At 36.3% G+C, this 23,150-nt stretch overlaps 1 protein-coding gene across 1 annotated transcript in view; it reads left to right on the top strand.

Moving 5' to 3' along the window:
• The window catches only part of LOC101624014 (phospholipid-transporting ATPase IB-like), a 120,051-nt gene that overhangs the window by 23,322 nt on the left and 73,579 nt on the right, over window positions 1-23,150 (top strand). The window contains exons 8-19 of the mRNA XM_004680321.1: window positions 77-204; window positions 442-553; window positions 3,034-3,199; window positions 7,126-7,253; window positions 8,410-8,487; window positions 14,381-14,469; window positions 15,140-15,212; window positions 16,215-16,320; window positions 17,145-17,227; window positions 18,593-18,642; window positions 20,435-20,504; window positions 20,900-20,984. Of these exons, the coding sequence (XP_004680378.1) occupies window positions 77-204; window positions 442-553; window positions 3,034-3,199; window positions 7,126-7,253; window positions 8,410-8,487; window positions 14,381-14,469; window positions 15,140-15,212; window positions 16,215-16,320; window positions 17,145-17,227; window positions 18,593-18,642; window positions 20,435-20,504; window positions 20,900-20,984 (1,168 nt within the window). The remainder of the gene's footprint in view (window positions 1-76; window positions 205-441; window positions 554-3,033; window positions 3,200-7,125; window positions 7,254-8,409; window positions 8,488-14,380; window positions 14,470-15,139; window positions 15,213-16,214; window positions 16,321-17,144; window positions 17,228-18,592; window positions 18,643-20,434; window positions 20,505-20,899; window positions 20,985-23,150) is intronic.

Below are 23,150 nucleotides of genomic sequence, written 5' to 3'. Positions count from 1 at the left end.
TTCATAATCCTTTATCGACTACGAAAGGCACTGAACGTTGCCATTAAAATTATTTTTCTCTGACATTATTTTGTAGGCTTTGTTAGAAACAGCTGAAATGCAAACAGAAAAACAACTGTCAAGCCTGTCTGGAAAAATAAAATGTGAAGGACCTAATCGTCATTTCAATAGCTTCATTGGAACCTTGTACCTAAGGGGTAAAAGGTATCAGATTTCTCTTCTCAAACATTTCTTCTTTGGAACATAGAATGTGGCAGTTCTTGTTCTCTCAGTAACGCTTCGAAACAATATACTGTTTATTGTTTTGCTTACCTTTAAGATATCCTGAGGTATCAATATAGATGTTAAAAGATAATTCTTAAATATAAGTGGAAAGTGGATGTTATTTTATTTCAATTATATTATTATTATTATTTCATTAATAAATACTTTTTTTTAAAGCCCCATTCCAATTAGACCGGACCAGATTTTGCTAAGAGGTACTCGGCTTAGAAATACTCAGTGGACCCTTGGTGTAGTTGTTTACTCTGGATTTGAAACCAAATTGATGCAGGTAAAATTACATTGATGGAAAATAGTATTGTGTCTCGATTTTCCTAGGAGCATGCTTTTATTTAAATTTAAATTATTTTGTGAATTGAGGGGGGTTTGTATATATCTCTGAATTTTAAGAAGTTTCTTTTTATTTGTTCTGTTTATTAACATTGAAATGTGAAGGCAGGTCCACACTTCATTTTCTGTTTTAAATGGCTTCCATTCATAAGATCATTATTTGTCTTCTGTCAGAATGAAATTAGAAGTTCTATGTAAGCCATATTATCCTGTTACATTTTCTCAGTTGTTATATTTAGAGAACCCCTCAGCACCTTTTGTTTTGGACTAGAAATTTCTTTACTATTTATTATCAATTAGAAGCAGCTTGACAATAAGTCTGCCCACTTCCCTAACTGCTAAAACCCAACTCTGGATTTATGTTTCTTCAACCGATATCTCTTTAGCACCCATTTAATGTTAGACAATGTGCTAAGACGTTGGCAACAGGCCTGATTCCTGTCCTCAAGTGACTTATCATGTGTGAAGGAAGACAGTTAAGGCAATATTGCACCCCAGGAAGGATGGAGAAGTATAGGAAGCCAGGTGTATTTATAGGAGTCCCATCCAATCTACACTGAGGCTGTATGAAACTTGAAAGCTCAGGAAAATAGATGGAAATATGAAGGGAATAAAAAGATGATACAGAAGATGAACAGGTAAGGGACCTAAGGCCAAGTATATGTCATGTGTCTATAGGACACTTGATGAGTCAATTCCGTATGGCTGCAGTACATGGCATAGAAAAAGGCAAGGAGTGGTGAGAAAATGACCATAAAAGTTGGGCCCACATTACTGAGGAGCTTGGTGCATTTTTTAACAAATCTATGATCAGCTTGGTAATATACCATTTTGTATTTGCTTCCCTGTTCTCTGTCTTGCTTTTCTTCTCTCATAATTCCTGTCCTCGCATTACCCTATCCTGAAATAATGCACTAGATTTTCCACAGATTCTTGTTTCTAAGGAGCCTAGGTTAAAACAATTGGTATCAATACAAGTTCACCCACAAATAGAAGCTCCTGTTTGGACCCAGGGAAACAAGATCAACTGAGATTCCACGTGCTGACATGTGATTCAATTATAAAATGCCTTCCTTTCAAATACAATGTGATTTTTGCCTTCAATTATCTTTAAAAGATGCTGTTGTATTACTTAATGCTCACTTGGCAGCATTACATGCCATTTAAGATTTAAATGTCTAATGTAACTTAAAGTATTCTGCAGCTCAAGATAAAGTACATCCTATTTCATTTCATGAATCTAGATCATTGCAAGAGTTATTATACAAGATGATTGTGCCACCTTGGAAATACAAAAATCTCAAAGACAGGTTTTTCATGCCTTTGGGAACTAGTAAATATAAATATTTCTTCACTGGATGATTTTAAAGCCTATAAACTTAGATGAAAATCATTCTATACTGGACACCAGTCAATGCCATTACTTACAGAAGTTAACCCAGGAGAGGAAATAACATAATTTACTTTGAATGTATGTGTGTGTGTGTATACATATATATATATATATATGCATACACACACATATATACACATATATGCATGCACACACATACACACACATATATGCATATACATGCATATATTTGGATATCTTAATAATTACAATGATGCCCTTTTCTATGCTTAATATAGTTGCCCCTAGGATAGTTTTTCACCTTATATATTGTTATGCTTTGTAAGAAACTTGACAAATTTGGATTCCTAACTCTATTTTCATAAGTTGAATAGTGAGCATTTATATTGCACATTTTAATTACATTATGGAAATGATAACTGTAATCTGATAAAATATCATTGAAAAGTTGTGTGTGTGTGTGTGTGTGTTGTGTGTGTGTGTATAGCCAATGTCCCAGTAAATCTCTTTGGGAAATTACGCAGAAATTTATGAATAAGTGTGAAATTTATGAATGCTCCCCTCACTCCTACCCCAGAGATTTTGTTTCTGTAAAATTTGCATATGTTAGAGCAATATTGTACTGATAATATCTTGAATATTTTCTCAACAGGCTCAGATGAAAGTTATCCTTTCTTGGTTTTTAAACTGGAAGTAATTCAATAACTACAAGTGGGAAAACAACATATTAGTGAGGTCCTTTGTTTGTTTGTTTTCCCTTACAGAAGATCATCTAGACTGTGATTTACCACATTTGGTTTTGCAAGCACCCTAGTACTTTGATGATAGATCTACCATCCGAGTATGCTTTCTATGAATTAGTAAATGATGTTTTTGAGAACTGCAATAGAAAAGCCACATTCACTCAACAATGTGACACACTTTATAAGTTATTTGGGGAAAAAAAGTACTTTCAATTTCTGGAATGTTTCAACTTCTAGCCATCACAATATTTAAACACTATCATTCCTTTGTTTATTTGTATGTTCTTTCGGCGTGTGTGTGTTTGTGTGCACACTGTGGTGCAGAATTCAGTTAAATCTCCTCTCAAGAGATCAAAGGTTGAGAAAGTGACCAATGGGCAGATCCTGGTGTTGTTCCTGCTACTTTTGCTTATGTCTTTGGTAAGCTTTGTAGGAGCCATACTCTGGAATAAAAAGTATGGAGAAGAGAGTTGGTACATCAGGAAGAACGGTAAGTACCACCAGGGCATACAAACCTTCCATTTTGGAAGTTGTATTACTTTAAAAAGTAACTTTAAAGATTCATTTCCATGTTTTTATTTAAAGGGGATGGCACTTGTTGGAACTGCCAAGAATTTTTTTTTCTTTTTGGGAAACTGAGGGTTAATGAGATATAGAAAAAGAAGGTTTTCTTAAGATATTTTTAAGATTGTTCTGCTAATTCCATATAATCCTAGGACTGCAGAATAGAGATGAAAGGGGAGTCGGTAGATACAGGAGTATCAGATATGCCAAGGCCCAGTCTGACTCTTCCTCAGTCATTACAATTAGGACAAGGTGTTTTTATTTCTCTGGGCTGTATTTTTCCCCTTTTAAAAAGGGAATAACACCTGCTTCTTCTAATTAGTATAGAGCTTCCTGTACAATGAACAGTTTCAAGAAAAATGAAGACAAGGGGTGCAAGGGGACTCAGTGTTCAAACTGACCTTTAGCCAGTAAACAATTCCATACGGTAAACTGGGTGTTACTCAGCATTAAAAAAAAACAACAACAACATTTTTCCATGTTTGCAGAATAAACTATGATATATATTTCTGAGGATTTTATATTATCTAACTTCGCTTAAGGGAATCTGTTTGGAAGCATTTAGGCAATAGAGAAATCAAAATATACTTTTGTTGAGAGAATCAAAAAAGAGAATTCATTCTGATGCAATCTGAGTTTTTAGATGTTACCTTCCCATTTTGAGTTCAGGCTAAGAGTTTGTCTTTAAAGAAGTAATCCAGATTTAAATTTGCTTGTTTACTGTATCATCTTATTTTGAGGTAAAAGCTTACAAAAGTCACTCATACTTTCATGTTCTGTATATCATCCCCTCCTCAATCAGATATCTTAAAAGAGGAGACAACCCACACCTATACCACTTCGATTTCCTTACATCTTGATTTTGAGGTAAAAGCTTACAAAAGTCACTCATACTTTCATGTTCTGTATATCATCCCCTCCTCAATCAGATATCTTAAAAGAGGAGACAACCCACACCTATACCACTTCGATTTCCTTACATCTTGATTCCTCTTGGACTCATTTAAATCTTCTATCTACTTCTACCAGTCTATTGAATTGTTGCTCATGGTTAGGAATAAGGTCTTAATTGCCAAGCCTAGTAGACAGTTTTACATTGCTGTTTGGTTCGGTCTCTGACATCTTTGTCTGACTTAAAATTATTTTTTTCTTAACTACTTGTTTCATGAAAACTCTTGACTTAGCAGCTATTTTTTTCAGCATTCTGGTCTCAACAGGATTTCTTTAACTTAGGTCCATATTTCTGAAATTTTGTGAAAAAAAAAAGTTATTCATGTGCATTTGTGCTTGTATTCTGCAGAGCACCTGCTCAGCTTCTTTGGGGCTAATTTTCTTACATAAGATACTACTGCTAGAAGAGCTCACCTGTGCTAATAATTTCAACTGTCACCCATCATTTGATGTCTTCTATTTGTTTGCTCCCTGCCTACTGCTTTCTAGATACCATGTAAGTTTCTTACCTCAGCATATAAAAAATTAATTAATCTTCACCCAAATTAGTTTTTGGTTTTCAACATCCAGTCATCATCCAAAGTGGGAACATAAAGCTCAGCCTTACACCTCCTTGTCAATTTCTGCCTCTCCTCCTCACTCTAATCTTTAGCTTTCTTCATTGAATCAGTCAGAAAATCTTGGTGATTCTACATTTTTAAATCTTGCTGATTCTGTGAACTCTCCTTTTCATCCCTGGAAAACACCATAGTGTCCTTTCTGGCTGCCCAGTTCTTACTCATGTTCCACAAAATTCATCCTTTCTATTGTTGCCAAAAGGATGCATATAAAAAGTAATTATGAATGTATCACAGCTACAGAGGTGTCCTATTGATGGAGTGGGCTGGCAAGCTACTGCTTGTTTTTGTAAATAAAGTTTTATTGGCACACAGCTACACTTGTTCATGTATTGTTGGCAGTTGTTTTCATACTTTGAGTTGAATACTTAAAACAGAAACTATGTGGATGGCCCACAAAACCTAAAATATATATCGTTGGATTATTAGAGTAATATTTTCTGACTTCTGACTACAAGGTCAAGGCAAACATCCTTTATTCTGGCACATCAGACTTTTTATAAACTGGCCTTATCTCTATCGCTTCATATTTCAACACTTCTTCCTAAGAACATATTCTCTCTTCACAGAGGACTTCTTTTTGGACTCCTTCAGTCCACTAGCTGCTTCATCATCTCTAAGACTGTGGTCCAGGGCTATTCTGCTTCAAATACGTGTCTGGTCCCTTCTTGCTTAGATATTTGTCACTAGTTTTAAAGTTAAGATAAGGCATTACCACCTCAAGGAACATTTTTTCATGTCCTATCCTCCGTCTACTTTTTTTTTTTAAAGTTAGGAGTTCTCGTTGGCTTCTATAAAATATCCTTGATAGGATCATTGCATTTATAATTATATTCTGAATGCTCCTTTCCCCAAATCTAAACCAGACTGAATTTTTCAGGACAGAAATATTTGTATCCTTAATTCCAGGGATAGTGTCTTTTCATATTAGGAACTCAGCCATTGATTTGCTAAAAGTTTTAACTGTAGAGTGGAACAGAATTCTAGTCCAATTCCTTGTTTTCTAGATTCTCTGTGTGTACTAAAATGCACAGAAGTTGGTGGTTTGGAATAAGAAACCATAATTGTCTCTGACTATTCCAATCTGCCTAGGAAACTCTATTTTAGAAGAATAGGACATTGGATTATTAAAGCTGTAACTGCATTTTCAGTCATTAATAAATCTAGTAAAGCAATGCATATGTCTCCAGTTTTCTGTCCATAAAAAGGCTGTAAAAATATCTGCCTTTAGTTTTCCTAAAAGAATATTTATAATCATAAAATAATACCATAAGTATAAAATATCGCCATTGCAAATAAGGGAAAGTTAGCAAACTCAAGATAACAGGAGTCTAAATAGATGTGATAGTCAATTAAACTTCACTTTTAGGTTGGTGGAATTTAGAAATTTATATGTAGCTACTATTCTAAACTACAAGTAATCTCAAATATGAATATAAAATTTCAATTAAAAATTAATTTTGTCTGTATACAGATTTGTGTTAAAATTATCTTCTTTATATATTATGTTTAGTTCTCTTCGGTGATAAACCATTTTCTCATAACTGTTAGGTCTATTTTACATATAAGGCTGAGACTCAGTTTTCAGAAAGACATAAATAAATCAAAATATATTTGTTCCCTAAACACCTTTTAGTGTATTTAAAGAAAATTTTGGGGACATTAGGTTGAATTCTTAATTGAAAATGACCTTTTCTTAAAGACGCCAGTTTAAAAATAAGTACATCACCTGGTTTTACAAAGTGTCCTATTCATCTATAAATTTTTTTTTGGCTTCACTTTCCTGCTTTTGAGTTTTAAAACTAATGATAATCTCATTGACTATAAACCTGCTGTTACTTCTGCTTCACTCTCTTCCGTTTCTTGCCTTTAATAAAGTCCCTTCTTCAAAATGTTGCTCACTTCCTTTTCTGTAACCCTTTCCTATGCTTTCTGGTCTGTTGCCTCACTCTATATTCAGTGCTCTCAGGAACACATGGCACTTTAATTACTGATGCATCTTACTTAGGCTACATCGGAAACACCCTGAGAGCCAGGTGCTTAGTAGGACACTCTGTGTATTATTAAATCTTATTAATTTTATTAATCTCTGTTTTATTAAATCTTGTATCTTCATTTTTCCCACCTACCCTATCCGATGGTTGGTGCTTAATGTTTTCCAGCTCTATTATACTAAATTATACTTTTAATTATAACTTTATAATTTTAAGAAGTACTAATGCAAACAAATAGGAATAAAGATGCGTCCTAAAACAGATCTGTTTCCTCTGATTTTCTTCCACAGATTCCAAGCCCCATAGCTTTGGGTTTGACATATTAGTGTTCATCATCTTATACAACAATCTCATCCCAATTAGTCTGTTGGTGACTTTAGAAATGGTGAAATACACTCAGGCACTATTTATAAACTGGGTGAGTACTAAAATCAGTTTTAAAAAGATCTCTATTGAGTAGGTTTTCTCTGTACCAATCAGAGTAACTAAATCCCTACAAGGGGCCAGTGGAGCCAGGAGGCCAGAGGAGCTGTCAACCAGCACAGCATTGCTGTCAGCTGACTCAGCAGAACCTGATTTCTCTGCCAGGTCCCCCATTTGTTCCATTTCTGTTCTTTTCCACCTGATAAGAAAGATTTAAGAGATAGCAGCTTGGCTGTCACTGTAGAGAAATACTTAAGCCACTAACATTTAAGATGTTCATAGTGGGAGATTACATCCTGTAGATTTCTGGATTTTGGCAAGAGTAACAGGAGAGAAGGAGAGGGGAACAATAGCAAAACAGGTGGGAAGAGCACACAGGACTGTGGTGATGGCGCACGGGTGAAGTGGTGGTGGGAAGTCCACGGGGATTACAACTGAGATGGAAAAATGCAGAAAATGAAGAATGATGTGTGTGTGTGTGTGTGTATATATATATATATATATATATAAAGAGAGAGAGAAAGAGGGAGAGAGTGGCAGAGTCATTACAGAATCACTTCAGATGCAGGAGAAGGTTTCTTAGGTAACAACCTTGTGTTGACAGTAGTTAGTTCTTAATAAGTTGAGACTAAACACATTTTCAATTTGAATGTAGGGTTGTAATTTTTCATATTTTTTTAAAAGAAAAGGTCACATTATAGCTATCCTCTCAATGTGTCAGTGTCTTACTACCATCATTATTTCAACAACCTCAGAGTGAGACAAAATACTTTCAAATGCATTATCATTTAATCATCACAGCTGTGAGATCTGTGGAACTACTCCCATTTTGTAGTTATGGTAGGCAAGACACACCCAAAGTCCTACAGCATGTCTGAGACTGAGCTAGGATTTGAAGGTCACCTTCCAATTCTAAGTTATCAGCACAGCAAAATTTGCTTCTCCATGGCACTGCTTTTCTTGAACCAACTCTCCCAACATATGTGATAATATAGCATGTATTGCTCAAATCTAAATATTCTAGGCTTTTTTTTTTACGAATTCTTTCTCAATGTCAGGCACATGAAAAGAAAAATAGCAGTAGAGCCACCCTGAAGACATGTCAAGCCTAGTTCTGACTGTGGCTTGGCTGTTGTGTTCGTTTCTTGCAGGATGAAGATATGCATTACAAAAAAAATAATGTCTATGCAATGGCCAGAACATCCAATCTGAATGAAGAGCTTGGGCAGGTGAGGGCCCTTCTGGGACTGGGCCGTGTGATAGGAGCTCCCAAGGAGGTGGATCTAGGGAGCAAAATTTAAGATGCCATATTCAGTGACAGATTATAGTTCATAGGATTGATACCTTGTGGAGACTCAACAACAGAATTTGTTCAAATATTGATACTATTGCATCATGGGTTGCAAGTAGAATAGAAAGAATGCAGGTGGTCACATGTTCATGAAAGAGTGAAATAAAGCTGGAAGGGCAGATAGGGAAAACTTGGGTTAACTCTAGGTTTTTCAGCTAGTTTTCATGGAGTTACAGGCAGCCTGGGACCTGCCAATAGTGGGCATGTCCTGGTTCCTTGAGGCAGATGGCACTCAAGAGGAGCTTCTAGCGGCTGCTGCAAAATTTCACACCTGCTAAACTCATGCATCTGTCCAAAGCTCTGAAAGGGTAATAGTATAGCTTCTAATTTTTTTGCTGCAAATTATTCTGGGTAGACTCTAACTTGGAATCCTGCTGATAAATGATGGAGTAAAAGGAGTTAGAGTTTCTAGATTGCAATATAATAAGAGGCATGAATAATACCAACTTACCAGCAGACATTTAGATAAGTGGTTTATTATGCTGTCTCTTTTATTTCCTAATATTCTTGCATAAAAGAATTGGGATGTAGGCCAGAGGTGCAGTGATTGGGGTGGGGGTGAGAGGATTCACCAGAGACAGAGTGAGGAGCAGAACAGGCTATTTGCTGAAAGGCACAGCTAAGGGAGCACCAGTAGAGACAGGAAAGGTCTGCTGCACTGAACTCAGACCATAGTGGCGATAGCACTGAGACTAAACCTCTAGGTCACCTGGGAGGCCCTGGTTTATTGCTTTAATTAGCTTTTCCACAGAGTCTGTACGATGATCAATGTATATTCTCATATAGCTGCAAACAAAGACAATTTTGCTTCTTTCCCAGATTACATTCCTTTTGTCTTTCTCTTGCCTGACTGTTCTATCCAGGACTACCAGTCCTATGCTGAATCGTAGTGGTGGAAGTGGACAGCTTTATCTTGAATCAGATCTTATTGGGAAAGCTTTCAGTTTTTCACCATTGAGAATGATGCTAGCTGTAGGTTTGTCATGTATGGTCTTTATTATATTGAGAGATGTCTCACTATTTACCTTCAGTTGTTTGAGGGTTTTAATGATAAATGGACATTGAATTTCATCACATGCTTTCTGGGCACCTATGAATATAGCCATATGGATTTTTCTCTTTCCTTTTGTTAAGGTAATGGTATACAGATATTGAACCATCTTGTGTTCCAGCAATAAATCTCACTTGGGTGTCATGTATAATACATTTAATACACTGTTGGACTTGGTTTGCTAAGATTTTATTGAGGATTTTTGCCTCTATGTTCATTAGGGAAATTAGTCTGTAGGGTTTTTTTGTGTGTGTGTGTGTGATTTTGGTCCTATGTAATGTTGCTCTCATAAAATCTGTTTGGAAATATCATTTTTTTCTCAAATTTTTTGAAGAATCTGATCAGGATAATTCATCTTTAAAGGTTTGGCAGAACTCACTAATAAAGCCATGTGGCACTGGAATTTTGTTTTTAAGGAAACTTTTGATTACTGCTTTAATTTCCTAGCTAGTAATTGGTCTCAATTCTTGAATGTGTCCATTTCTTTTAGGTTATTCAACTTACTAACATACAAATGTTCATAGTAATCTCTACTTCTATGCTTCTGAATTGGTGAGATATGTGTGTGTAACTTCTTTCATTTCTGATACTATTTATCTGAGTTTTCCCCTCTTTGTGACCCTGTTTCTCCATTTTGCTTAATCTTTCAAAGAATCAATTTTTAGTTCATTAGTTTTCTGGACTATCTTTTTGATTTCTCTTTCATTTAACTGCTCTAATTTTTAAAAATTTCATTCCATTTATAGGCTTTTGGCTTTGTCTATTATTTTTCTAGTTCTTTAAGGTGAGATTTAAGGTTATTTATTTGGACTCTTTTTCTTGATGTCAGCCTGTGTTGATATATAAATCTTTCTTAGTGCTGTTTATGCTGTGTCCCATACATTGTGGAAGGTTGTGCCCTTACTCTGTTTAGACAATGGGGTGTTTCTTTAGCTGCGTGGAATTTTATATTTAATTCCTTCTCCGTGTTTGGACATTTTCCTGTATTACTTATGTAAAAAAATTCTCTATTCTTTCTCGTTCCCATTTTTGAGATACCATTATTCTTATATTGCCTTCTCTCTTTGAATCAGGTAATTCTCTAAGTGTTTACTTTTTATTTCCTTTATCTCTTTCTTCTTCCATCAGTATTCTCTGCATTACCAGCTTCAAAGTCATGGATTCAACCTTCCATTGGTGCTTTCTCCACAATTTTTTACCTTGTCTATTGACATTTTTTCCACCCTACATATCCATTATATTTTTAGTGAAACTTTCATTTTCAGTCTTTTGTTTATTGGTTTTATTTCTAGGATATTCCTCTGTTTTTAGAGTTTTCTTGTATATCTGATCATCTTTTCTATTTTCTTGCACTTCTTTGAATTTTGTTTACCATGGCAATTTTCTATTCTGTATCTGATAGGACACATGTCTTTGTAGAAAAAGGGGCAAAATGATATAAACTATTATTATTATTATTATTTTAAAATTAAGGGTACAGAGCTTCTACTTTTCCAGTAGATGGCACTGTATGCCAGGGAGAACTAACTTCTAGCTGGGTCTTCTGAGGGTGGAAGAGGGTCCAGGAAGTCTCTTGCTGGGGAGCTTTTGCCTGACTTGAGGCTGTTACTGTTGTAAGCTCCACCAGGTTTCTGCCCACACCTTTCCCTGGTGCTTTCCAAAGCAGTTTCACTGTATCTGTTTGGTCCTCATACCTGCCCACTTCAGAGACAAATGGGTGGGGGAACTGTGCCTTCTGAAGGGAGCTGTGTCTTCTTCACCTCAGGCCTTGTTTGCCTGGCTCAGCTGAGAACTCTCACCTCTATCTCCCATCATGGTTAGATCCACAGCAGATTTGTCTTTCCTCTAGGTGTGGAAAAGAACCAGTTTTCTCTGTGGTGAAGCCTCTCCACACTCACACTTTTGTTGCCTGATTTAAATTTTGTTAGAGTCTCTTCTGTTGTGCAGTCAGTATTGATTCCCAGATTTTGTGTGACACTCTGAATTGCCAGCATTGTGGGGTCCTATGAGTCCAGTGCCTATCTGGACACTTAGTCCATTACCCCTGGAGTGAAGTAGGGAGCTTCCTCTGACATCATCACCTTCCCGAATCTCTTCCTTGTCTTGTCAAGAAAAATATATATATCATTTATTTTTATTTCCCTTTTCCTTTTTCATGTGTTTAAACTGTTCTTTAAAAGGGCACACATAAAACCTAGTTATTTTAAATTCTGATTCTAATAAATTATACTCTGATTCTAATTATTTGTGGATCTGATTCTATTTCTTATTTTTCTGCTGGTTTTCATTTTAGGTGTTTTAGTTTGATTATGAACCTATGACCCTTGGAATTTTTTTTGGTAGGAATTCTTTGAGGGCTGGGTTGAAGCTGCATTTGTACAGAAAGCATTTGCATTTACCTCTGCCAATCATATGACTGTTTTAAATCCTCTTCTTAAGGTACCAGGAGAATTGGCCACAAGGCCTCAGAGAAGCCAAATTTTGTTAACATTCTCAAGAGAAACTCATTCTTTCACCCTGCTTCAAGATTTACTTATGCAAACTCATTCTCTTTCACTTTTACTTTGAGGACTCTACTCCTTTAGCCAGAATTATGAGGGATATTCTATTAGACTTTCTACCTGTGTAACCGACTACCTTCTGACTCCTGTGTGCCTTCAAGGTGAAGATTTAATGTATCTAGGGCTTGACACTCAGAGAAAATAACTTTCTCTATTCTGAATTTGACTTCTGAGGATTATTTACTTCTGGGAAAACTGAAACATTTTAAAACATTAGTTTTTATATTTTACCTTCATTACTCTAGTGTTCATCAGAAGGAAAGTTCATGTTATTTAGTCATAACATTACACAAAATGAAGGTCTCTTCATTTTATGGGGATGGAGTGGGGAATGGGATCAAAAGTGGTGGGGGGAGGAAGTGCACTGGACTGTGGTGATGACACAAGGGTGATTTGGTGATGGGAAGCCAACGGGATTACAACTGAGATGGAAAAAGGTACAAAATAATGTAAAAAGTAAACTATTATATTACTTAAAAGGATGGAAGGTCTCTTTTGCCCTTTTCAATATAGATCTTTACTTGTCTTCCCAATTGCACTTCTTATTTTAATTTGCAATCTATATTTTACTAGGAAATTCTCCATTTTGGCTTTCTTAATTTGTTAGAATTGCAAGGAACATGTAATAAATATCCTGTAGAGGTAGTTATATGAGATGATTTTAATATTACAAAGATACACACACTTACTCTCACACTCACTTTTCCTTCAGAATGTTCCTATGATTTCTATGATTGATGTATTTATATTAGTTCCTCCAACTGGTTCCTTTCATTTTCTCTGTACTTTCTTAAAAAGAGCATTTTTTTTTCACTTTTCACTTTCCTTCTTTAATAATCAAGCACTTATGGTTAACATTTTCTTCTACGTTTTTTTTTCCCATTTTCTTTTATGTTATCTACTCAAATCTGAAATTAACATCTCAAAGAATCTGAAATACTGAAAGAATTGTTCCAAATTTTCTTAAATATTTTTTGTTTCATCACTTTTTTTGATTTTATCTGTTTACTTATAGTTTGCACACGTTCCTTGTTGCCATTTGTCCTTGTAAATCTTTTCTTCTATCATTACTTAACATCCTTCTACCCTTACTTTTATCATTTGTTGTGTTTGGTATTGTGATTGCATTTTTGGTCTTAATTTTTATTTGCTGAGCCGCTTTCCATCCTTGATTTTCTTTTAAAAAATCCCATTGGCAGCCCAGATAGCTCAGTTGGTAGCGCATGAGACTCTAAAAAATCACATTTTATAAATGTGTTTTTGTGTACTTACATGATAGCTTTGGAATTTTATCATTTTTTGTTAGTATATTTAATGGAATCTAATGTTTCTATCTTTTTCTTCTTATATAATAGAGAGATCTTAAAACTGTTTAACTCCATAGCACTTCACATTATCTGTTGAGCAGAAATGGTCATCTACAGAATTTCATTTATCTTTAGAAATGAGCAAGATGGGGCTCTCCTGGGTGGTGTAATGGGTTGAGATGCAAGACTATGAGGCTATCACAGCCCTGCAGTACGAGTTCTACTCCTGGCCACAGAGGTGACCCACATGGCATGGCAGACCTCTTTTGGCCCTCCTGCTGCTCCCCTTGGCAGTGTATTTTAGTGATCTGCCTGTTCTGCACCATACTCTGTCTCTGGTGGCTCCTCTCTCCCCCCACTGCCTCTGGCTGGTGCCCCAGTTCTGTATGCATAAATAATTGAATACATATATTTTTTAAAATGATCATTATATTTATGGTCATGATTAAAATTAGTTTGAATTTTTTTAATCTGATATACATATTATATTGACATGAGTCTCTTTCTCCATCCATCCATATCATTCTACCTACCTACCTAATGTTCTTTAAGTGCTTTTGATAAAATTCTTGTGGTTAAGAAATCAAACTTAAATTTCTGATTTTCATAGTTTTGACAATCCAAACGTTCATTTGTATATTTCCATAGGTTCACAGTTACTATGTAAAATAAAGAGTATGACCTCTCAACAAAGTAAAAATATTAATGGCAAAATTCCTGCAAGTGGAAATTCTTGTTTTCTAAAAATTCACATTTTAAGTATTAAAAGAGAAATAATTTTCGTTTTGCCCTAAAACAATTGAAATTTGGATCATTTCATGCTGATATATATATATATTTTTTTTGGTTCAGGTAAAATACTTATTTTCTGATAAAACAGGAACCCTCACTCGCAATATTATGACACTTAAGATGTGTACTATAGCAGGTATAGTTTATGGGTAAGTGTTCTTAATGCCACACTCTGTTGGAATTTTCTTCTTTTTCTTTATAAAATTAAACTTTATTAATTTCAAAATGTATCTGAATTTATAACAGCATAGCTATAGTTAAATGAGATTGAAACTTAATATAACCTATATGAAAACTTGTAAGTGATAAAGATTATGGTTTATTCTATCACTAAGGAGCTTTATATCTGTACTCTTTGTAACTGTTGGCTTCCCCATTCATCTCCCTTACAAGTCAGTCAAACCCAAGTGATGTTGGTGCAGAAAACTTAAATTTGCCAACATTCTTTTCTTCTTTGCCAGGACACTCATTGTTCAAACCTCCAGGGAGCACCCCGGACAGATCTTTCCCATGTGGTGCTCAAAGAATTAAAAATATTGTGCTTAATTTATTGCTTTTGTGGTTACTCTTTCTCAAATTCTTCTAACTGTACAGTTTTTAATACAAGTTTCAGGCATTTTTGAATGCCCATTGCAAGTAGGGGCCTGAGAGCATATGGCAGTTGACAGTGCTATAAATATTTGCTATCTATTTTTATAGACGTTTAAAGTGTGACTTACTAAAATGGATAAGGCAATTTGTTTGCTTTAGAATTTCTAATTACAAACTGGTGTTGTCAGGAATGTTTTGTTAACAAGATGCTTCTTTGCTCTTCTTCAGTCAGCCATCTTCCATCTTAGATTCCTGTGGTTTTAATGATCCAGCATTACTGGAGAACTTAAAGAATGGCCATGTAAGTGTGTTGTCTCCATTCTAGTCAATGATGTAATGCTCTATAGCTTTGACACATATATATATTTTCCTAAAACACACACCTTTCTGAGCTCAGAAAAAAGAGAAAGCATATACAAATTGTTGATGATAATATATCAGAGTCCATATACCCATGTGAACTGAGCACTGAACTTAGTGTGAGAGAACTCAAACATTACACAAAACTCTTTACTGTGGACCAACTATGGAAGATCACTTCTATTTGCTTTTAAGGTGTTTGCTTTCACTGCACCTATACCTATCTTTACCTACCTGTTTCAAGCTATTGACCTACTTTATTTAAAATACTGATCTTGTCAAAAGCAATAGTGGTCTTTTCAAACATAAATCCACATATGTCCTTCCATTGCTTCTAAAATTTTCTGAGGACTAACATCACATTTAAGTTAAAGCCCAAGCTCATTACTGTGGTTTTCCTTCCAACCTCACCCTGTGTCATCGTTCACCTTAATAAAGATACCAAAGTCACACAGGTCTTGAAGCACCACAAACATATGACTCTATTCCTTAATTTGGGGGCTTTAAAGTGTTATTTCCTTTGTTTACTAAGTGCTATTGTCACATGTAAACTGGCACAGCTAACTAGCCTTTCCTTCTAGATTTCAATTAAAACATGATTTCAATAATCTTTTTTTCCTGAACCACCTATCTAAAATTGGCTGCTGTTGTCTTTATTATAGCCCATTTTTTTTTCCTTCAACTTCAAGAAAACTTGTATTCTTAAGAAGAATAGAAGCTCTAAGAGGGGAGGGTTGTCTGATTCTTAGTGGTCTCTCCAGCAACCTATAGTGTCCTGGACTTGGTAGCCATGTCACAAACATATTTGGAAAGCACAATACGGTTTTTAGCTGGCATCTGACTGCTTGTAGCTGAACAGAAAGAAGCTTCAGTTGCACAAATTTCACACTTATTTTGCTGGTATTGGAAGAGACTTATTAGCTCTGTGCCTTTTTTTTTATAGCCCACAGATGAATACATAAAAGAATTTCTTACCATGTTATGTGTGTGTCACACTGTTATTCCAGAAAGAAATGGGGATAATATCATCTACCAGGCTTCCTCCCCAGGTAGGTGGTGTGTACATGGAGAGCACCTGGCAGGTGATGAGCCTAGGGAGAGGTGATGCTCTTACTGCTTCCCTGGTTGCTCCTTTTTTCTCTTTCTCTCAAGTTCTTACCAGTTAGGGTGCATCTGTGGTATGGTGCAGTGCTGCAGTTGTGGTCTGCTACGCCCCACACCCCCAAAAATCTTCTTAGGAAGTGGGTGTGGGAGGGAGTAGCTCAGGAAGTCAGGGTTCAGTAGCATATTTGGTGGTCTTCAAAAAGACAGGGGTGGATGGGGGGCAATCTGGCTGCCACATGTGCCGCCCCACTGACCATCAGGGTTGACTGGGCTGGCCTGGCTGGCCAGGCAGTCTTCTCCTTCCTCGTCAGTGCTCCATGTGGTCCCTCCTGAAGCTGCGTGCTCGGTCAAAGATAGAGACTTTTCCTTCAATGGTATGTAAGTGGCTGTACTCCCCTACTGACATGTCCAAAAATGCGCTCAGTCAAGAAGAGCAAAGCTAAGGCCTGCAACACTTCAGAGTGTTGATGTTACTAATGCTACTCATGGCTTGGACAGCAAGCAGGACCATAATGAGTACTGAGAAAGTATTTCACTTTCAGACTGGTGATATTTTATCTTGGCTCCACTGAAAAAGACCCCATTTCACTCAATTTCCTTTTTTTATGAACACTATCTGGTGCCCTGAAGCACAGAGGATCACATTTGGATCAAAAACCCCAAGTTTAAAAAATGATCGAGTATTTTAATACTGGAGAATGGAAATCTGTATTCTACTAAATGCAGTGCTAATACATTTGCTCCATTAATGCAGACTTTTCATTGACAGATGAAGCAGCGTTAGTGAAGGGAGCAAAGAAACTTGGCTTTGTTTTCACTACCAGAACACCATCCTCTGTCACTATAGAAGCTGTGAGTAGCCTCCTCTGTACTCCCAACAGTGTCATGCCCTCGCTCTTCCAGAGAGACACAAAGATAACAGCAGTTCAGAGTCAGACCTCGGAGTCCCCAGCCCCGCATCTTCCCTGACATTATTTTTGGGTTTGTCCTGTAATTTCTCTGTGTTTGCCACCATTTCTCATCATGCATGTTACAGGGTCCTTGTGAGGATTAAGTGAATTAATATAGTAAAGTAGTTAGAATTACTGCTTGGTACAGAGGTTGTGCTTAATAGCAAGCCAAAGAGATATCAGATGTTCAACAAATACATATATTTCTCCTGTCAAATTTGAAATGCTTCAAACTATCTTTTGGTGAATTGATTCTCTCTCTCTCTTTGTTATCTCTTCATATCTTGATGACTACTTACCACAAAACTTTGATATTATGGTGAAACAAACAAAGCAATGCAATGTAGATGGCAGATGTGCAATGGTTAGAGTTGTTTATAAGATGTGGAATCTTTGGTAAAAGGGACTCATTCCTTCCTACATCCAGAGTACATGATGACTCGAATTGAAATTCTGCACTGTCATATTGGTGAAACTGGACACATGTAGATTTAGAAATAAATTGATCATGGATAACTGATCCTGATTAACTGACTAGAAAGTTAAGGCTGTAACTGGAAGTTGTATAAAAGAATATATGTTTCACTAATTTAAACTTTGACAGTGTGCTGCCTCTTTCCATGTTTATCTCCTCAAATTATCTAAGGACTAAGGACTTCATTTGATCTGTATAATTTATTGTTTTATTCACTCCACATATCCCTTACATCTACAGGTATTTATAAATTGTTTCAAAAGTGCTGATTTTAGACTGAAGAGATGGTTCAGTCTTCAATCTGCATTATCAGAAATATTTGTGATACTATTGCTTAGGTACAAATGATGTTCTTACCAGAGGAGGGCACCATCATCTCATCAGACTTGTAAAAAAAAAAAATAGGTATTATTTTTTTAAAGATTTATTTATTCATACAGAACTGGGGTACAGGCCAGAGATGCAGAGGGTGAGAAGATTCACCAGAGACAGAATGGGGAGCAGAACAGGCAGGTCAACAAAGTACACTGCTGAGGGGAGCAGTGGGCGGGTCAGGAGAGGTCTGCGTGTCATGTGGTCACCTCTGGGGCAGGTGGGGTTAGAACTCATGTGGAAGCGGCTTAAGCTTCTTAGTGCTGTGTTTTAACCTGCTGCACCACCAGGGAGGGCCAAAATATGTATTTTTAAAGAGATGTGTAGGTGAAGAGTAAAACTGTTTGTAACTGGGAGAGTGAGTTGTTTGAAAGGAATTTTTTTCCTTCAGTAAGAGTATGTTGTCTTACATTTCTACAGATGGGAAAAATTTTTACCTTTGAAATTCTTAATATCCTGGAATTTTCAAGGTAAGCTACTTTTTTTTTCCCCACTCCATTTATGTACTCCCCAGGGCCATTTCTGCAACTACTGAATCGAGATTTGGTAATGTAAATACAAACTTTGAATACAAGATCATGAAATTCTAGTTAACCTCTATCCATACTTAAACACAGCTCACTTCTCATTTCTTAACACTCATTAGGCTGAATTCTCTTTTGGAGTTGAAATGGGTTCACATATCCATCTATTCCAGCACTCATCACAGCCAGCACTGAAATTTTAAATCGGGTTTGGTACTTACTGACTGTCTCACCAACTAGACTGACGTTCCAGGAGGGTAGGAGTCCCGTTCCTCAAGATTCAATCCAGATCTACCTGTCTCCAAAGTGTCTGGAATTATCAATGGTCTGTATTTCCAGAGGTGAAAGGAACATTAGAGAATGTAAAAACACATTTTCATCTTAATGGGGTAGAATTCAGTCTACACAGCTACAAGTATTTTTGAGCATCTGTCAAATGCCAGTCACTTTTCTCTGTTTCTAACTAGAATGGCTATGAGGTCAGCATTTGTAGGCCTTATCTCTAATGGAGGGAGGCATATAATAAACAGATAACAAATGAGAGTTTCAGGTCCTGATAAGTTCTACAAAGAAAATTAAATAGTTTGATCTGGTGGAATTGGACTATGGTGCTGTTGGGGTCGAATTTACCTTTGAGTTGCCAAGTGAGCTTTTCTGAGATGTAAGATTTGGGATGATATTAAAAGATGGAAAGAGGAAGCCTAGGAAGTGTGAAAAAGAGCATTCCAGGCAGAGGGGATAGCTGGAGCCAAGATCCTGAAAGCTACTGATATCAGCATCAAGAAACAAAATGAACATCAATCTAGTTAGTGGCTGTGGAGTGAGAGAAAAAAACAATACAGAAGGAGAGTTTGGGGAATCTCGTCACAGCAGGATTTGCAGTCAAGATAAGGAATTGCCAGTTATATGTAACCCCAAGTCATGAGAGGACTTTAACTAGCACAGTGTTATTTGAGTTGTAGGAAGGAGTAATATGGGTGAGGACTGAGTGCCATTTGAAACAGTTTACTATGACAATGTGTGGGGTAAAGTGGAGAGGGGAGACATTCAAACCTGTTTGGACTACTTAGTCAGGTATAAAAGCAATGCATTTAAATTCTATCTACAATTAAAAAAAATTCCAGAGGATTTTTCCAGTACTGTACACAATTGCTGGTATTTACTGAGTCAATACTTGGACTTCTCTGTGTAGCAAAATGGGGAGAAGAGGTCTACTTGATAGTGATGATATGCGGATTGAACATGAAAAGACCCAGTGCTGTATGTTTGTGTGGTGTGTACAGATAATTCTTGTTATATATGTGTTTTAGCTATGTATTATGCACACACATAACATGAGTCATACACATATATGTATATGGTACAATTATTATACAATATATTGTTTTATATGTGTATTATGTAAAATATCACAAGCAATACATTACATGTAACATAGTATTATGTAATACTAATGTAGAATGTGACATTGTACATGATATATATAGTAATTATATGGATTTGAGTAAATTTCAGTGAATGAAAAGGACAGCAAAATATATCACTACTTGAAGAATGTGAGATTTAGACTCTCAGTTTAAGAAGCTGGGAATAGAAATGAAGACTAACAAGCAATATGCTGGCCTTTTCACTACTGATCAGCTGAGGACTCTTTTTACAGTAATTTTGACTTTGATATTTGTGTGTCAGTGTCATCTACAGAGGAAAATGGAAACTAATACTTTTAATAACGTTTTAGTTATAGGAAAAGGATGTCTGTAATTGTACGAACTCCTACAGGAAATCTCCGTCTGTACTGCAAAGGGGCTGTAAGTACTGGGATTCATTATTCATAATAACTCTTTCCTTCTATGCTTCAGTCACTTGTAGGAAATCCTTTAGAATATTTTGGTGAATGGAGTGGAACAGAAAATTACCTACATATTCGAAAAGCAAACAGAACGATTCCTGACTGGTAGCCTTGTCTCAACCATAGTCCTTACATAGTCAGTGCTTAACTAATGCTTGACCACAGCTTAGCAGTTGAGGCTGGCGTCAAATTATACGCCACATTTTGGATGAGGAGTTGGCATAGGAGAACTTCACTGGGGCTGCTTGAACTCTATCACCTCTATTGATGTAGTAAAAATATGAGGTAGTATTTAGATTTCTGATTAGCAGACTTACATGTTAATCACAGGATTTTTTTTTCTTTTTTGGACAGGATACAGTTATTTATGAAAGACTTTCAAAAGATTCTATCTTTGTACAAGAGACATTAGAACACCTGGAATATTTTGCCAGAGAAGGTAAGTAGAAATTGTTTAAAATCTAGTTCTTTTTGGCAACATTCTTCTTATGTGTTAAGATCGTACCCACCACTAATGCCACTGGTGCTTGTTGAATCCACAGGTTGGCAAACGGTCCTTATTTTTGTGCCTGGCTTTTTTTTTTTTAAAGATTTATTTATTTATTCATATGGAACTGGGGTACAGGCCAGAGATGTGGAGGGTGAGAGGATTCACCAGAGACAGAGTGGGGAACAGAACAGGCAGATCAACGAAGTACACTGCTGAGGGGAGCAGCGGGCGGGTCAGGAGAGGTCTGCTCGCTATGTGGATCTCCTCCGGGGACAGGCGGGGATCGAACTCATGAGAAAGTGGTTTTAGATTCTCAGTGCTGTGCTTTAACCCGCTGCACCACCACCAGGGAGGGCCCTTTTTTTTTTTTTTTTTTTAAAGAACAAAGGATATTTACTTTTTTGTGTGTGTTTGTGTAGGAAAACTGGCATGTAGGTCAGTGGTCAGTAGGATAGGGGTTGGGTAAAAGAATTCACCAGAAACAGATGCTTATGTGGGTGTTCTCAGCTCAGGGATCAAAGCTATAGTGGTGATAGTGCTGAGTCTTAATCCTTTGGGTACCAGGGAGGCCCTGTGCCTGTAAAGCCTTCTCTTTGCTCAAAAGTAAACAGATCTCTTTGTTCCCCAAAGAGAGCCTGTCCATAAATGCTTTCCATTTTCTACCTTTCTGTCTTGTTCATGTAAGCATATGATAAAAAGTATGTTTACTGTATGAATCTTCCTTTATTCATTCAGTGTCTTCATTCTATTAGCTATTTCTAGAATAATTTTCTTAGTGTAAATTAACATTTTATCAATTTGTTCTGGGAACTGCACCCACAGTTGAAAATCCCTTTCAGATACATCCTGGTGACCGTCAATGGCATGAGTTTATCTTTTTGATTGCTGAGTGTATTCCATTTTGTATTTATGCTTACCACATCTTTTAATGCACTCACCTGAGATAGGTAGTTGTTTCCATAGCCTGGCTATTGTAAATAGTGCTCCAATAAAACATAGAAGTGCAAATTTCCTTTTGAATTAGTGTTTTGTGTTCTTTGGATAGATACCTAGGAGTAGAATTCCTGGGTCATATGGTCAATTCACTTTTAGTCTGCTGAGGCGTCTCCAAACTTCTTTCCATAAGTGCTAGTCCAGTCTACACTTCTACCAAAAGTATAAGAAGGACCCTTTTTCTACACATCCTTGGCTGTACTTGTTTCTGTTTTTATCTTTTTTTTTTAATGTCCATTCTCACAGGTGTGAAGTGCTACTTCATGTGTTCTTGGTTTGCATTTCTCTGATGATAAATGATAATGAATATTTCTTTTTCATATGCCTGTTGGCCATCTGCAGATCTTCTTTGAAGAAGTGCCTATTTAGCTCTTCTGCCCATTTTTTGATTGGGTTGTTTATATTTGTTGAGTTGTATGAGCTCTTTGTAGCACTTTGATATCAGTCCCTTGTCAGATGTCTGATGTGAAATATTTTCCTTCGACTCAGTAGGGTTTCTCTTTGGTTTTATTTTGATGTAGTCCCAGTGTTTATTTTCTCCTTTGCTTTCCATACTGTTGGAGATGATTCAGACACAAAGGTGTGTCTGAAGTTTAAATTCTGGAGTATTTTGCCTATGTTTTCTTCTATGTATTAATGATTTCAGGTCTTACATCCGAGACTTATCCACTATGAGTTTATTTTTGTGTGTGGAATGTGATAGTGTTCTAGCATTTTTTTTTTTTTTTTGGTATGTTGCAATCCAGCACCATTTATTGGAGAGGCTTTCTTTGTTCTGGTGAATATTTTTGTTCCTTTGTCATAGTTGTCTACATATAGATGGCTTTATTTCTGGGCTCTCAATTCTATTCCTTTGGTCTCTGTTTGCTTTTGTTCTAGTGCCGTTCTGTTTCAAATATTATTGCTCCATATTATAGTTGGAAGTACGGAAGTAGGAGGGGTTTTTGTTGTTTCTTATGAATTTCAGAAACATTTGTTCTATTTCTTTGAATAATGCCATTGGAATCTTTAGTGGGGTTGCACTGATTCTGAAAATTGCTTTGGTTAGGATGACCATCTTGATAATGTGTATTATTCCTAGCCATGAGCATGGAAACCTCTCCATTTCTTTGTGTTTTTTTT

The sequence above is a fragment of the Condylura cristata genome, unplaced genomic scaffold, assembly GCF_000260355.1.
Source record: "Condylura cristata isolate star-nosed mole 26May11 unplaced genomic scaffold, ConCri1.0 scaffold00010, whole genome shotgun sequence".
NCBI classification, from domain to species: Eukaryota; Metazoa; Chordata; class Mammalia; order Eulipotyphla; family Talpidae; genus Condylura; species Condylura cristata.
The sequence above is the reverse complement of the archived record's forward strand: the minus strand, read 5'-3'. Positions and strand labels throughout refer to the sequence as shown.